Genomic DNA, 13,418 nt, shown 5'->3' with positions numbered 1-13,418 from the left:
CGTGTGCCCCCCCTCCCCGTGTGCGGTCCCCATGTGTGCCGTCCCTCGTGCTCCGCCCCCTGGTGTGCCATCCCAGGTGTGCAGCCGCCTGGCATGCTGTCCCCGGGTGTGTTGCTAGGCCGAAGTTGAGGGGGGGGGCTGGGTGCTGATGCCTGCTCATCTTTGCCCCTCCTCCCAGCAGTGGCTTCCTAACAGCTGTCTCCATGGAAACGGGAGGTGGCAGCAAGGTGGCTTCAGCCAACCAGACAGGACAAGCAAAGATGGATGTTCAGAAGGAGGACGGTAGGTCCTTGTCACGGCAGATGTATGCAGACTGACTTGACGTTCCCCGAGAACGTACTGGTTGACATGTTCAGCTCCTCTTGCTCTGCGCCATGAAACCATGGTACCTGTCCACCTTTGGGATTCATCCCCACCCCCACTCTCACCACCATTTAAGTCCCACTAGGGCATGGCTTTTATTTTTTTCTTTCCTTTTCTTTCTTTCTTTTTTTTTTTAAGAGGTTTTTGCCTTAGGGTGCATGTGCTCCCCAGAGAGAGAGAAAGACAGACGCAGTAAGAGGGAAAGTGAGAAATCACCTCCCAGGGATGGCCACACTGCAATCCCTTCTCCTTCATTAACCTCCCGGGATCTTGGGCACACACTGACACGCGCCAGAGTGGTTTTTGAAGCTAGCAGGTCCAGGACTTGAACCACGGTCAGCCGTATAGGAGTCCAGCAGCATAACTGTTATGCTACCTGCTGGTCTCAGTATTACACTCTTACTAGATCACAATATAGTCTAAATATAACTTGCATGTACTAGAAAACCAAAAAATTTGGGTGACTCACTTTATTTCAATATGAACTTTTTTCTTTTTATTATAGAATTATTTTAATTTAATGTACTCATTGTCATTTTATTTTATTTTTTGAAGTTGGCCAGAGAGAGACAGAGAAGGAAAGTGAGAAAGCAAGCTGCCAGATCCAGGGCTTGAACCACAGTTGGCCACATGGGAGTCCAACCGCCTTAACTGACATGCCACCTGCTGGCCCCTTGCAATAATAACTTTATCATGGTGGCCTGGAACTGAATGTGCACTATCTCTGAATTATGTCTTTATTTGAAAGATTTGAAGATGAAGGCACTCTATTAAAGTAATGATTTATTCACTCAGTCCAACAGATGTGTTCACTATATATACTTTACTTTCTTTGCATCGTTAATATGTAAGCAATTCAATTTCTATAAAACCAAGTTATGTTTGTCACATAAATAATTCTAAAATTAAATTCAGAGTTCTAAGTTTTAGGCTATCCACCGATCATGCCATATTATCCTCATACTACTTGTTTATTGGGGCTGGCAGGTAGCTATCTTTCTACTTACTACTCTCCCACCCAAAGAGCCCTTTCCACGCTAGACCTGCTCATCTTTTAGGGTTCAGGTCGAAGCCTTCCTCACTTCCTCTAAATAGGATTATTCAGCCTTTTTTTCTTTGCTACCCTCATATGTCCTCTTCCACAGTGACAGTTACACTGTAATCATTTTTCTTCTGTCCCCCCCACCCAAGGCAGCAGCCTATACAGTACAAGGATGATGAGACAGTTGTTTCTGTCTCAGGACTTTGCACACACTGTCTGTCCCCCATCAAGTATGTGAATGAATGAGTGATCACATAGATTCCATGATTAGATATTGATTGCTGTCCTCAAATATGATCACTGGTAAGGAAGGAAAATTACAGTAAGTGCCAGACTCCTGGCAGAAGGACCGAAGCAGGCACTCTAATCGGACATCACCGATTGCCCCCGCAGTGCCGTGCCTATTAAATGGGGAGGAGATGATAGGGGCCTTAGCACTTTGGTTCATTTTAGGTTTCCTCTGGCTGCCACGTCCTATACTCTGGCTATGCCATCAAAAGGAAATTTATTCAGGTAGAAACCGCAGTATTTTTTTCAAAAAGAAATAGGATGGAGTCCTTCCTTTTGCGACTTATTATTCCCTTTCAGTTTCACACTGTTTTCTAGTGTTATAAAATTTTCATGGAAAATTAACAATATCTGAGAATAGTTGGTCTCAATAAAAGGCAGGGCCCACAGGTGCTCCCAGCGAGTCAGCATGTCCTCCTTGGGGTCTCGTACCTCCCAGGTGGACCTTCGGGAGAACTTTCTGCCACAGGAAGGCCGGGCCTGCCAGTGGGGCGGGAGGGCTTGCAGTGACCGAGCATCCACGTAGCGTTGGTCCGGCCTGTGTTGCTTGGCCACTCCCTGTCCCTAGCCTGGCCACCATCAAGGCTGTCTTTTGTTGTGGCTCCAGAAAGGAGGGGCAGGCTGGGCACAGCAAGAGAAGGGCCCATGGCACGGATTCTTAAAGGATCTGTCTTACTGGGGCCAGCCAGTGGCACGGTGGTTTAGGCAGCTGGATTACTACATGGCTACTGCTGTTGAGCCCTGGACCTGGTGGCTTACAGGTCAGGCCGGGTATGTGTGTGTGCCCAAAATCCTGAGAGGAGAATGGAGGAAGAGGGATCGCAGCATGGCCATTCCCCCAAAGGGTGATTTCCCATTTTCCCTCTCTCTGTCTCTCTCCTCTCCTCTCCCTCCTCTCTGGCAAGCATAAACACCCATGGAAAAACCTTAAAAAAGGATTTGTTTTATTTAGAGTAGTTTCCTCAATGCCCAGGACGGAATCTGACACTTAATGGGCACTCAAATGACTGTTGAATTAAATTGTTATTTTCTTTTTGGTTTATCGTTGGTTTCTGTTTGCGAAGACTGTTTTTGCTTGTTTGTTTGTTGTTTTGGCTATACAGCATGTGCACTTGCTGGAGAGACAGAGAGACAGAAAGTGAGAAGCCACCAGCCGGGGGGATGATCACACTACAACCCCTCCCCCTCAACTCTCCTCTTGAGGTTTTGAGTATGCACGCACATGTGCACAGTGTGAGTTTTAAGCCGCCGTGTCTGGGTCTCAAACTGTGGTCAACTATGTGCGAGTCCACTGATATAACCATTACACCATCTGCTGGTCTCACAGAGAGAGAGCTTGTTCAAGATCTTGGGCACTGTGGTCATGAGGAAGGCCATCCTTACATACTCTGGCCTTCCTGTTCTGTTTCTGTCCAGTTTGAGTATCCGGGGGAGATATAGCTTCACGAGCTGAGCTAAGGGCCATGTTCTCCTTTTCACTTAGATGCACCTTGGCATGTTTGTACCTGTTGTTCCTTGGGACACGCACGGAAGACAGGGGGACCAGGTCCCAAGTGTTCCTAGCGTCCCTGTTTTGCACAAGCTGATCTGGACACCGCACGTTGGCGTTGCATCTTCACTGCCTGTCGACAGGAAGTGCTTGCCTCTGCACGGCCGCCCTTCCGTGGTCCTCCCTGCCATGCGTGTGCTGTGCCCGCCGCTCCCTAAGGCCGAGCCTCTGTGGCCCTCCCTCCCTGGCTGCCTGTCCCGAGTGCCAGCGCTCATTGACTCTCGGATCTGTTCCCTTCTCTCAGCTCTGTCCTGTCACCTCTGCTTTCCCGCGTTTTAGAGCAAACGCCAGGAGCTCTGTTTGTCTCTCTGCTTTCTCGCCTCGCCCCTCCAGTGAGTCCACGCTGCTTCAGCAGTCACTGATGGCTTCCATGTTGCCAAACCTCTTGTCACCTTTCTGTCCTCATGTAGCCGATCAACTCTTCAATGACATTGACCGTCCTGCCTTCTGGACGCTTCCTGCTCTTGGTCCCCCTGCCTCTCTGGCTGGTTTACCTCTGCCCTTTGGAGGTGGCCACTTCCTCCTCTGAAGCCAGCCTCCCCGGGACCTGGTCCGAGCTCTTGTCCTGTGGCCTGTGGCACCGCCCGCATCACCCTGGCTTTGCACCTTCTTGCTTTCCGGTGACTCTGTGCTTGAGAGCGGCCATTCCTCTGCGCTCTGAACTCCTGCCCACCTGCCTAGCTGTCCTCTTGATGCGAGTGTCTCACACCTCAAAGCTGGCAGGCCTTCCCTCCACACTTCTTAACCCGCTGGTGTGTTTTCTTCTCGTTTCTGGCTTCCTCCACGCGCCGGGCCGCCCACACCGCCACCTCCCACGTCCATTCAGTCACTTCCGCCTCGAGGTTGTGTGGGTCCATTGTCCTCTTTGGAACTGCGTCCAGATGCACCGCTCTGCCTCAGCTCCGACCTCCTCTGCAGCTCCCGGCGTTTGTCGCTGTCACCGTGCTCACGTGCAGTTTCTCTAGACCCTGCCTGCCTTCTTGCTCCGCCCTCTCCACAGCCCCAGGGCCACCTTCCGAAAGCAGAAGTCAGAGGGTCCCCTGGCGGGCAGTGCTGACGCGGGGCTCGTGAGGCTGGCGGACAGGGAGGGCCAGGTCCTTGTGGGACCTCCCTGGGCCCTGCACATGCGGCGCCTGCGGGGAGGGTCTGTCCGTGTGGGACCTCCCTGGGTCCTGCCCGTGGCGCCTGCGCCTCTGGCGTTCCTGTGGTGGCGATGGTGAGGGCCCATAGGTGATGCTTGGGTATCCCGTCTCTAGTCACAGCACCTGTGCACGTGGTAATTCTAACTCCACGCTCCTTCCTTTGTGTTGGCCAATGTGTCCAGACAGTGGTGAGAACCATAGCGCTTGGGGGGTGCGTCACCAGGTGCCTGGCTCCAATGGGAACGCTTCCACGGTTTTCTCCGAAGCCCGGTGCTGGCCTGGGGCAATTACACAGAAGGGGCAGTCGCTGGGTGCTGTCCACCAGTATTTCTGTGTTGTCGCATCATTTTCCTTTAGGTACATGATAGAATTGTACCCCCGTTGGGCCAGCAGGTGGTGTAGTGGTTGAGACACTGGACTCTCACATGGCCGACTGCGGTTCAAGTCCCAGACCCAGCAGCTTGAAATTCATACCGGATGTGTGTCACGTGTGTCCAAAATCCTGAGAGGAGAATGGAGAAGGGATTGTGGTGTGGCCATTCCCCTGGGGGGTGACTTCTCACCTTATGTCTCTGCCTCTCTTTGTCTCTCTAGCAAGCACAAGCACCCTAGACCAAAAAAAAAAAAAAAGAAAGAAAGAAAGAAAAGAAACCGCACCTCTCACCCACCTGCAGTTCGGTTTGGCTCAGGTGACTGCTTGGCTGAAGAGAAGGGGTGCTGTGGCATGCTGTTTCGGGAGAAGTCTCCAGAGCCAGCGCCATGCCTCCTTCTCTGGGGCCAGCCACGGTCCAGTGACGGGCTCCTTGGGCCTAGCCCTGGAGCATAGTCCCCGCCAGCCCTGGCAGACATGGCGCTTGAGAGAGAAACGTCCTGTCCCACGCCACGTGAGCTCTGGCTCGTTCATGACGTCGGCGCCGGTCAGCCTGCTGTGCTGAGGTGGACCTGCTGTTGGCGGGAGAGACTCTTCCGCTGTCACCGGATCTGACCTCAGCCTATGAGATGGGAGGGATTGTCCTCACAGGACAAGACGTACCCGTTACCTCTTATCGAGGGCCCCTAACTCCAGGACGGGCCTTGTGGTTTCTCACCTGCCTCTTCAGCACACACGGAGAGTCACGTGGTCTCCCCTCGCATCCGTTAGGTCGTCGGGAAGTCGTGACATGGTGCTCTATGCAAGAACGTGTCCTAACCTTCCCGACCCAGTAGTAATATAATGATCAAGGCCCTCGGCTGGCCCTGGAGAGTCGGGGCATCTGGATGCCCCTCGGAGGGGCCCGTGGGAGAGCTCCAGTGTGCTGCAGTGGTGGCTGTCACGTCCAGGCGTCACAGAAGTCTGTGGGGCCAGGCCTGAGGGGGCCTGGGGGACTCTCACCAGAGCCTGTGGTCTGTTAGGGCAGAGCTGAACACACACAGAGGGAGCTGGCGAAGGCTGTGATGGACAGGGCCCGGGGAACTCTCACCGGAGCCTGTGGTCTGTTAGGGCAGAGCTGGACACACAGAGGGAGCTGGCGACGGCTGTGACAGAGGCTTGCAAATGGGGCTGAGTGACGAGCTCAGCGTCTCTGGGGTACAGGGAGTGCTAACCGGTGATGGCCAGCACACACTTGGAGATCGCGACTGCAGACGAGTATACCTGAGTCACTGCTGAAAGGGGGCAGGGGTTTCCTAGCTCGGGGGTAAACTGCAGGGGCTGAAGGAGGTGGTTTTGAAAACGTCCCATACCTGCTTGTGACGGAGCTCTTCTAGAAAAGCTGTTCACATAACCCCTGAGTGCACTTTAGAGTGTATGTTAAAAATATGACCTTGTGCTTTTGGGGTGGTTTAGAGTGGCCTGTGTCATTTTTAAGAAGAAAACAAAATTAAAAAAAAAAAATCTAGAGCCCTGTATGAAATTTTAAAATAACAATGGGTTACAGGCCAGCAAGTGGAGTGGTGGTTAAGGCTTTGGATTCCCACATGGCCGACTGTGGTTCGACCCAGACCTGGCTGCTTGAAATTCACGCGGGGTGTATGTGGGTGCATACCCAAAAGTCTCAGGAAGAGAACAGAGAAGAAGGGATTGCGGAGTGGCCACACCCCCTCGCTTTCTTTCTTACTGTCTCTGTCTCTCTGGCAAGTGCAGGCGCCCTATGACAAAACCTAAAAAAAAAAAAATTAGGGTTCGCTCTGGAGGTGAAATCTCCCAATGGTTTTGGTAGCTCTGGCGACCAGCACCACCGTTCTGCTCATCGCCCCAGCCCTGAAATCCTGGCCTCTTCTACTTGCAGATGTTCTTCTGGTGGATGAAAAGTTTGACTTTGACCTTTCGTTGTCTTCTTCGAGGTGAGCAGTGAGTCCTCTTCCCTGGCTTTGGGCACGACCGCATCCAGCCAAGTCTTTCGGTTCAGCTCCAGGGCTGGTCATTATTAATAACCCTTTTCTTTGGAAATAGCGCAAATGAGGATGACGAAGTCTTTCTCGGGCCTGTTGGACCTCAAGGAATGCATCCTGCCAGCCCACAGCTGCACAGTCACACTCCTGCTCAGCCCCCTCCGCCGGCGCCCGGGACTCCCTGTGCGTGGAGCCCGCTGAGCGGGGAGAAGTTCGTGGAGGTGTATAAGGAAGCCCACCTGCTGGCTCTGCAGCTGGAAAGCAGCTGCAGGAACACGGCTATCCAGGCTGCCAGGTCCGAGGAGCCCCGCAGCCCCAGCGTGGAAAAGTTCGTGCAGGAATCAAAACTAAAAATAAGCCTCTTCGAGAAAGAAAAGGAAATGAAGAAAAGCCCCAAGTCACTTAAAAGGGAGACATACCACCTGTCGGACAGCCCCCTGGTGGGACCTCTGCTCTCCGGTGTCCAGCCCCCGACTCCTGTCCAGGCCGGCCTCACCGAGATGCTGGGGCCACTGCTGTCCTCATGTCCCCCACCTGAGGAGTCCAGGGCTCCCCACCCTGCAACGCAGGCGATGACTCAGATGAAGATCTCCAGCAAACTGCAGCTGCCCCGAACTGCATCTGGCAGAGGAAGAAGCACGCGCCTGGCCGCGGAGAAGGTAGACTAAAACGGGGCCCAGAACATGGCCGGGGAGGGTGTGCCGCACTGCGGGGAGGGCACGCCACGCTGCATGTCCTCTCTGTGTCCCTGTCACGGATGCGGGGCTGGCGGGGAGGAGCTGTCAGAAGTCCTCACAGAGCAGGGGTGTTGGGGGCCAGGTTGGGCGGGCTGGGATGGCCGGGTGGGTGGATGGCGGCTCCTCCGTTCTGTGACAGTGGTTCCCTGTGTTCTGCCCAGCACCTGCCGTGCAGCCCATGAGGGAATTCACTGCTTTAGTGAGCAGCCTCTTCCCACAACCCTTCTCTGGGATGGCCGGTAGTCTGCCACTTGGACAGTGACTTCCTTCTAGAGGTTTCTCTGTGGCACTGAGCAGAGATGAGTGGCCTGGGAAGTGGCAGGTGGCTGTTGGGGTGTGGTCAGCCAACGCTACAAACCACGGGTTCTGGAGGCTGTGGGTGCAGGAGGACGGTGGATGGCAGCCCACAGCTCGCGTCCAGGCCTGCCTGGTCTGGCTCTGGCTCGGCAGAGGGAGGCTCCTCCCCTGTGGGAGGGGTGTCCCAGCTCTACTCCCACCCGGGCAGTTGAAGAGGAAAGACCGTGTAGGGCTATGAGGAGAGTGAAGGAAAGGCCAGATTCCCACGGCCCTGCAATGCCTTCCCACAAGCCCATCTCCTGAACCACTTGACTGCCTGTGCTCAGAGCCCAGGACTGAAGCCTGCTGAGAGGGCACCCACCACACCCACCCTCCGCCAAGGGCAGGCTGGGCACCGCCGTCCTAAGTAGCTGGGGCCTACGCTGTAATCATGCGAACTCCTTTTCCTGGAGACCATTTGGGATGTGTGTCTGCAGCGGAGCGGGGTGGGTCTGGCTATGTACAGCCCACGTGGGCTCAGGCCGTTCTGCACCAACCTGCCCTTCAGTGTCCTGGTCCCAGGTGGCCATCTGGGGTCCAGAGAGCTGCTTCCCCATCAGTGAAGTGCTGCCTCCCCAGCTCCCTGCAAGCTCGCTGGGAAACCCCTCTGCTGCCCACACGTTGTTCTGGGAAAAGCCCAGAGTGACTCACAGCCCAGCCTGTCTGCGTGAAGACTGTCGTTAGGGGCGCTGGACCCTCTGCTGTAACACCTGTTTAAGCGTGTTCTTTGGGAGAAAGACAGAGAACATGAGTTCTTGGTGAGGGGCCTCATACACAGGGGGACTGTGGAGTGGTGAGGTGTCTGAATGGAACAGTCTGGCAGCTCCTCGAAAAAGCTAGTTAGTTGCCGTGGGGCCGGCAGCCGTGCTCCATGGTCTGGCCCCGAGAGCAGGGAGCGTGTCCATAGAGAGACCGTGCAGTAGGGCTCGCGGCCACATGTGCAGTGGCCCCAGGCGGAGCCAGCCTGGGCCGTCAGTGGTGAGCCTACTCACAGGGTGTGATCCTCGTAGGTGCTGGGACCACAGGGGCAGATACGGAGACGCAGAGTCATGGGGGTCACCCGGATGGGAGGTGGGGGTGGGCCAACGCACGAGTCCCTGGGGACAGATGGCCTGAGGTGGGGGTGAGCCAACGCACGAATCCCTGGGGACAGATGGCTTGAGGTGGCCCGTGGTGATGGCTGCCCACGCAGCGAGTACACCAGAGCCACTACACGCACGCTGCAGAGTGTGATCGCCCGGGAAGTGTGTGTCCGATTATCGACCGCTGCGAAGGAGGGTCACTGCCCTGGCCAGGCCACAGAAGGGGCCATTGATGTAAGTGTGGATTGGTGCCATGGGAGCCCGTCCCTAAATATGTGAGGAATTTATTCTCGGTTCGGCTCTGCCGGCTGAAGAAAAGGGCTTTCAGTGCCAAGATGTATTGTATGAGCATCTTCCCCGGCAGAGGGCACCAGTAAACGACGTCCTTTCTGTACAGCATTTAAAAACTTTTTTTTTTTGAGAGAGAGATTTTTGCTATAGGATGCCTGCACTATCCAGAAAGACAGAGACAGAGAGACAGAAAGCGAGAAATCATCCCCTGGGGGGATGGCCACGCCGCAGTCCCTTCTCCTCCATTCTCCTCTCGGGATCTTGGGCACGCACACACACATGCCCAGCATGGGTTTAAGCCGCCAGGTCTGGGACTCGAACCGCAGTCGACTACATGGGAGTCCAGCAACAGCCATTACGCCAACTGCTGGTCCCTAGCATTTAAAAACTTTTAAATTGGTGTAACTAGAACTGGTCTTCTCCTTATCACCCTTACATCTGAGGAGCAGTGTCCAAGGGTCTCTCCTATTAGTGGTCTGGCCTGTCATTCTCTTACACAGTTTTCAGTGAGGAAGCAAAATTGTCTTGGTCCGTGGATCATGTGGGGGAAGTGGACTGTTGTGTCCATCCAGCTGCCGATGGAAGGGTGTGGTAGCATTTGGGAAGAGGGAGGGAGCCGGGGCTGCTGGAGACGGAAGCCTTAGTCCACCTGTGTTGTTAAAGACTGGCCTTGCTCACATTTCATGTTGACTTGCAGCCCAAGAAAGAGATATCAGCCAGTCCCTCCAGAATGAAAACTCTAAACGAGAAGGGCCTCCACAGGGGTGAGCTCCCCGGCAGACCCAGCCCTGTTCTGGACGTGGCCCGGCCGGCCCGGAGAACTCACTCGATCCCAGGCAAGCGGTCGCTGCCTGTCCCAGACAAGGTGCGTCCATCTGCCGAGGCTGCAGCCCGGGGCCGACAGAGGGTGCAGCTCTGTGTACAAGTACCATGTCCTGATTAAAATCAAGTTAGAGCTGGGGATGGAGCCCGTGGAGGGCAGCTTGGTGAATACCTGCGAAGAGCATAGGACAGGAACGCAGGGTTGGGGGTGAGGGCCTGTGGCAGCCGAGGCAGCAGGGCACCCTCCCTGCATCCTCACAGCTGATGTGGGGGCTGGTGCTTTGCAAACCGCAGCCTCCCCAGCTGCCGCCATCCACACCTGCGCCGTTTCCTGGCGCTGGTCAGACCGAGCCATGCCTCGGTGTTGCCGACTCCTGAAAGCCTAGACGGTAGCTCCCGAGCCGGTAGGTCCCGGGGCTTCAGAGCCCAGACTCGGAGGAGCACTGCTGTTTTTCCTTCTTTAACTTCAAGATGATTGTTACCACCGGCCATTAAAACCTTACTTTTGCAGTAAGTGATGGGCGGGTAGTGAAACCCTCACTGACTCCATCTTGTAACGTTTGTCTCAGGTGGGGCTGAAGCGGACTGTGCTAAAGCCACCAGGTGGTGACGGCAGCCTTCTGAGGAAGTCCTCCTCCTCGGGCTCAGGCTCGGCCGCGAGCGTGGAGTCCAGGGGGTGTGCGTCCCCCGCAGCCAGCAGAGGTGAGCACCGTGTCTCCTGTCCAGCCCCCGCCTGAGCCCAGGCGTCGTGAGACTGTTCACAAAACCTCGTGGCCAGGATGACATCCCGCTGGGTGTGCTCTGGCTGAGGCTGGGCTACAGGGCGGCGGGAAGGAGACCTGTGACCTGCCTGCAGATGCTTTGCTGCAGTGAGCAGAGGCGTGGCCTTATGTTAGGGTCCTGCAGCGCACAACACGTGTGTGGACCGGGTCCCAAGCACATAGAAGGAGGGCCTCTGGGCAGCCTCGGCAGATGCAGGTTCTCAGATAGGGCTGTTGGGATAACTGACAGCTTATGGCCCTGAAACCCCGGGATGCTTCCCTGCACCCTGCACAAAGCCCGGCCAAGGCTGCCATCTAGTGGTAATGGGAAGAAACCTCGTAGGGCATGGTGGGGGGTTGTGGGGGAGTTGGGGGGTTGGTTCGGTTCTTCTAAGAGCCTGAGGCAACAGGTAGACCTGACTGCAGTCCACCGCCCGTGGTGTGGAAGGTGTGGGCGCTCCAGGTAGACGGATCTGACTTAGAGTCCTTGGTGGCTGAGAGAAGCTCTCGTCCTCCTTTCAGACTGAGATGACGCCGCCGCCCTCGAGCGTTCTTCTCCTTCGTTTTATGTTTAGTTTGCTCTAGGACAGGCGTGCTAGCCAGAGAGGAAGCAGGATCGTGAGAGCCCCCGGGGGATGGCTGTACCACAGTCCCTTCTGTCCCATCTTTCAGGGACTCAGGCGTGCACGCACACATACCTGGCATGGCTTTCAAGCTGCTTGGTCTGGGACTCAACAGCAAAGCTGACCTTGTGGGATCCAGCCGACTCCGCTCTGCCCCATCGGCTGGCCCCTCCCTGAGCGTTCTCAGGCATCAGAGCACCAGGCGTCCCGTCCCCGCTCTGCAGCACGTGTCTGACGGGGGGAAGCCCCGTGCTGTTGCTCTAGGTTTCGTGGCCTATTTTGCTGTGTGGGGGCCTCACACCAGCCCGTGTCCTTCACCGTCTCTGTGGAGACCTGGCGTGGGGGGTCTCTCCACTGCACGGGCAGATGAGCAGGCTCCGGCAGGACCGTGTGTGAGGGGGCCCGTAACACTGCTGCGCTGTGAGCGTGAGCTGCAGCACTTGCTGTTCTCTTAGAGGTTACCTTTACCAGGCCTTTGGGGGCCGGCACGTGGTGTGGTAGTTAACGGCACTGGATTGCTATGTGACCGACCGTGGTTCAAGTCTCAGACCTGACAGCTTGCTTTCTCAACTTCCCTTTCTCTCTCTCATCAAATTAAAAAATAATAATAACAAATGTAATTAAATAAATAAATAATAAATCTTTTTTTTTAAAAAAGAGTCTTTCATAGGGGGACCAGCAGATGGAATAATGGTTACATTGTTGGACTCCCACATAGTCCACCAGTTCGACAGCTGGCAGCTTAAAAAAAGAGGCCCCAGCAGGAAGCATGGTGATAAGGCCTTGGACTTCCACATGGCCAACTGCAGATTAAGTCCCTGATCTGGTACTTTGCTTTCTTACCTTCCCTCTCTCTCTGTCTCTGGCTCTCTCTCTAGTGAGAACTCATGCCCTATAGCAAATTAAGAAATATGGGCCAGCAGATGGCATAATGGTCACTGGACTCCCACATAGTCAACCATGGTTTGAGTCCCAGACCTGGTGGCTTACCTTCTCACTTCCCCTCTCTCTCTCTGTCTCTCTGGTCAAATTAAAATAAATGAATGAATAAATAAAATTAAATAAATAATTATTTAAAAAAAAAACAGGAAGTCTTTCGTTAGGTTGACTTTCGTAGTGGGTATGTTGGTCGGTGAGTATTCGTCGCTGTTGTTTATCCGCTGTTCACTTTTTTTTTTTTTTTGGAGAGGTTTTTGCTATAGGGCGTGTGCACTCGCCAGACAGAGAGACAGAAAGCGAGAAATCACCCCCCCAGCGGGGATGGCCACGCCGCATTCCCTTCTCCTCCATTCTCCTCTCGGGATCTTGGGCACGCACGCACATGCACCTGGCATGAGTTTTAAGCCACCGGGTCCGGGATGCGAACCGTGGTCGACTATGTGGGAGTCCAGCGACATAGCCATTACGCTAACTGCTGGTCCCTCCGCTGTTCACTTTTCATAGTGCTTATACTCAATAGGGTCGGCCCTCTCCTCACATCAACCAGTGCCTGTCGCATCTTCTCTCCCTGTGCCGCCCCACGCCCTGCCTACAAGGGGGAGGGATTAGACTGTCCACTTCTGTCTGCTCAACTAGGGTACATTTCTGTTGCTAGTACCAGCAGTGAAGATAGGAGAGCGCGCATTCCTGTGTTTTTGTGTGCGTCTTGGGAGCCGCATTCAGAGCTGGTACCTGATACCGCACTCTGCCAAGCGGCACAGCTGGGACCGCCCTGCGTCTGGCGACGGTGCCTGACGGGCAGCAGAATACTGTCCGTGTGCCATGTGTTTAAGGTGGACGACGGGGAAGACGGCGTCCTGCGGGGTGTTTGCTAGTAGCTTTGTAATTTGAGGTGACGCCAGCCTGAGTGACACCCAGCTTTGCTGTCTCTTCCAGGGAAATCGAGTGAATTGTCAAGTATTCCTGCCCGCAGTTCCCGGCCTCTGTCAAACACCAGCAAGTCAGGCAGGATGGGCTTTGCCCTGGCCCAGCGGTCTGAGCCGGCAGGGACCCCCGGTGCACCCAACCAGGCC

At 55.0% G+C, this 13,418-nt stretch overlaps 1 protein-coding gene across 1 annotated transcript in view; it reads left to right on the top strand.

Annotated features, from left to right (window-relative positions):
- Positions 1 to 149: 149 nt before the first annotated feature.
- The window catches only part of GTSE1 (G2 and S-phase expressed 1), a 26,367-nt gene continuing 13,098 nt past the window's right edge, over positions 150 to 13,418 (top strand). The window contains exons 1-6 of the mRNA XM_027766749.1: positions 150 to 282; positions 6,652 to 6,706; positions 6,816 to 7,413; positions 9,898 to 10,065; positions 10,592 to 10,724; positions 13,282 to 13,415. Coding sequence (XP_027622550.1) covers positions 204 to 282; positions 6,652 to 6,706; positions 6,816 to 7,413; positions 9,898 to 10,065; positions 10,592 to 10,724; positions 13,282 to 13,415 — 1,167 coding nt within the window. The 5' untranslated portion in view covers positions 150 to 203. The remainder of the gene's footprint in view (positions 283 to 6,651; positions 6,707 to 6,815; positions 7,414 to 9,897; positions 10,066 to 10,591; positions 10,725 to 13,281; positions 13,416 to 13,418) is intronic.

The sequence above is a fragment of the Tupaia chinensis genome, unplaced genomic scaffold, assembly GCF_000334495.1.
Source record: "Tupaia chinensis unplaced genomic scaffold, TupChi_1.0 Scaffold143651_1, whole genome shotgun sequence".
NCBI classification, from domain to species: Eukaryota; Metazoa; Chordata; class Mammalia; order Scandentia; family Tupaiidae; genus Tupaia; species Tupaia belangeri.
Note: the sequence above shows the minus strand (reverse complement) of the source record. Positions and strands in the feature narration are given on the sequence as shown.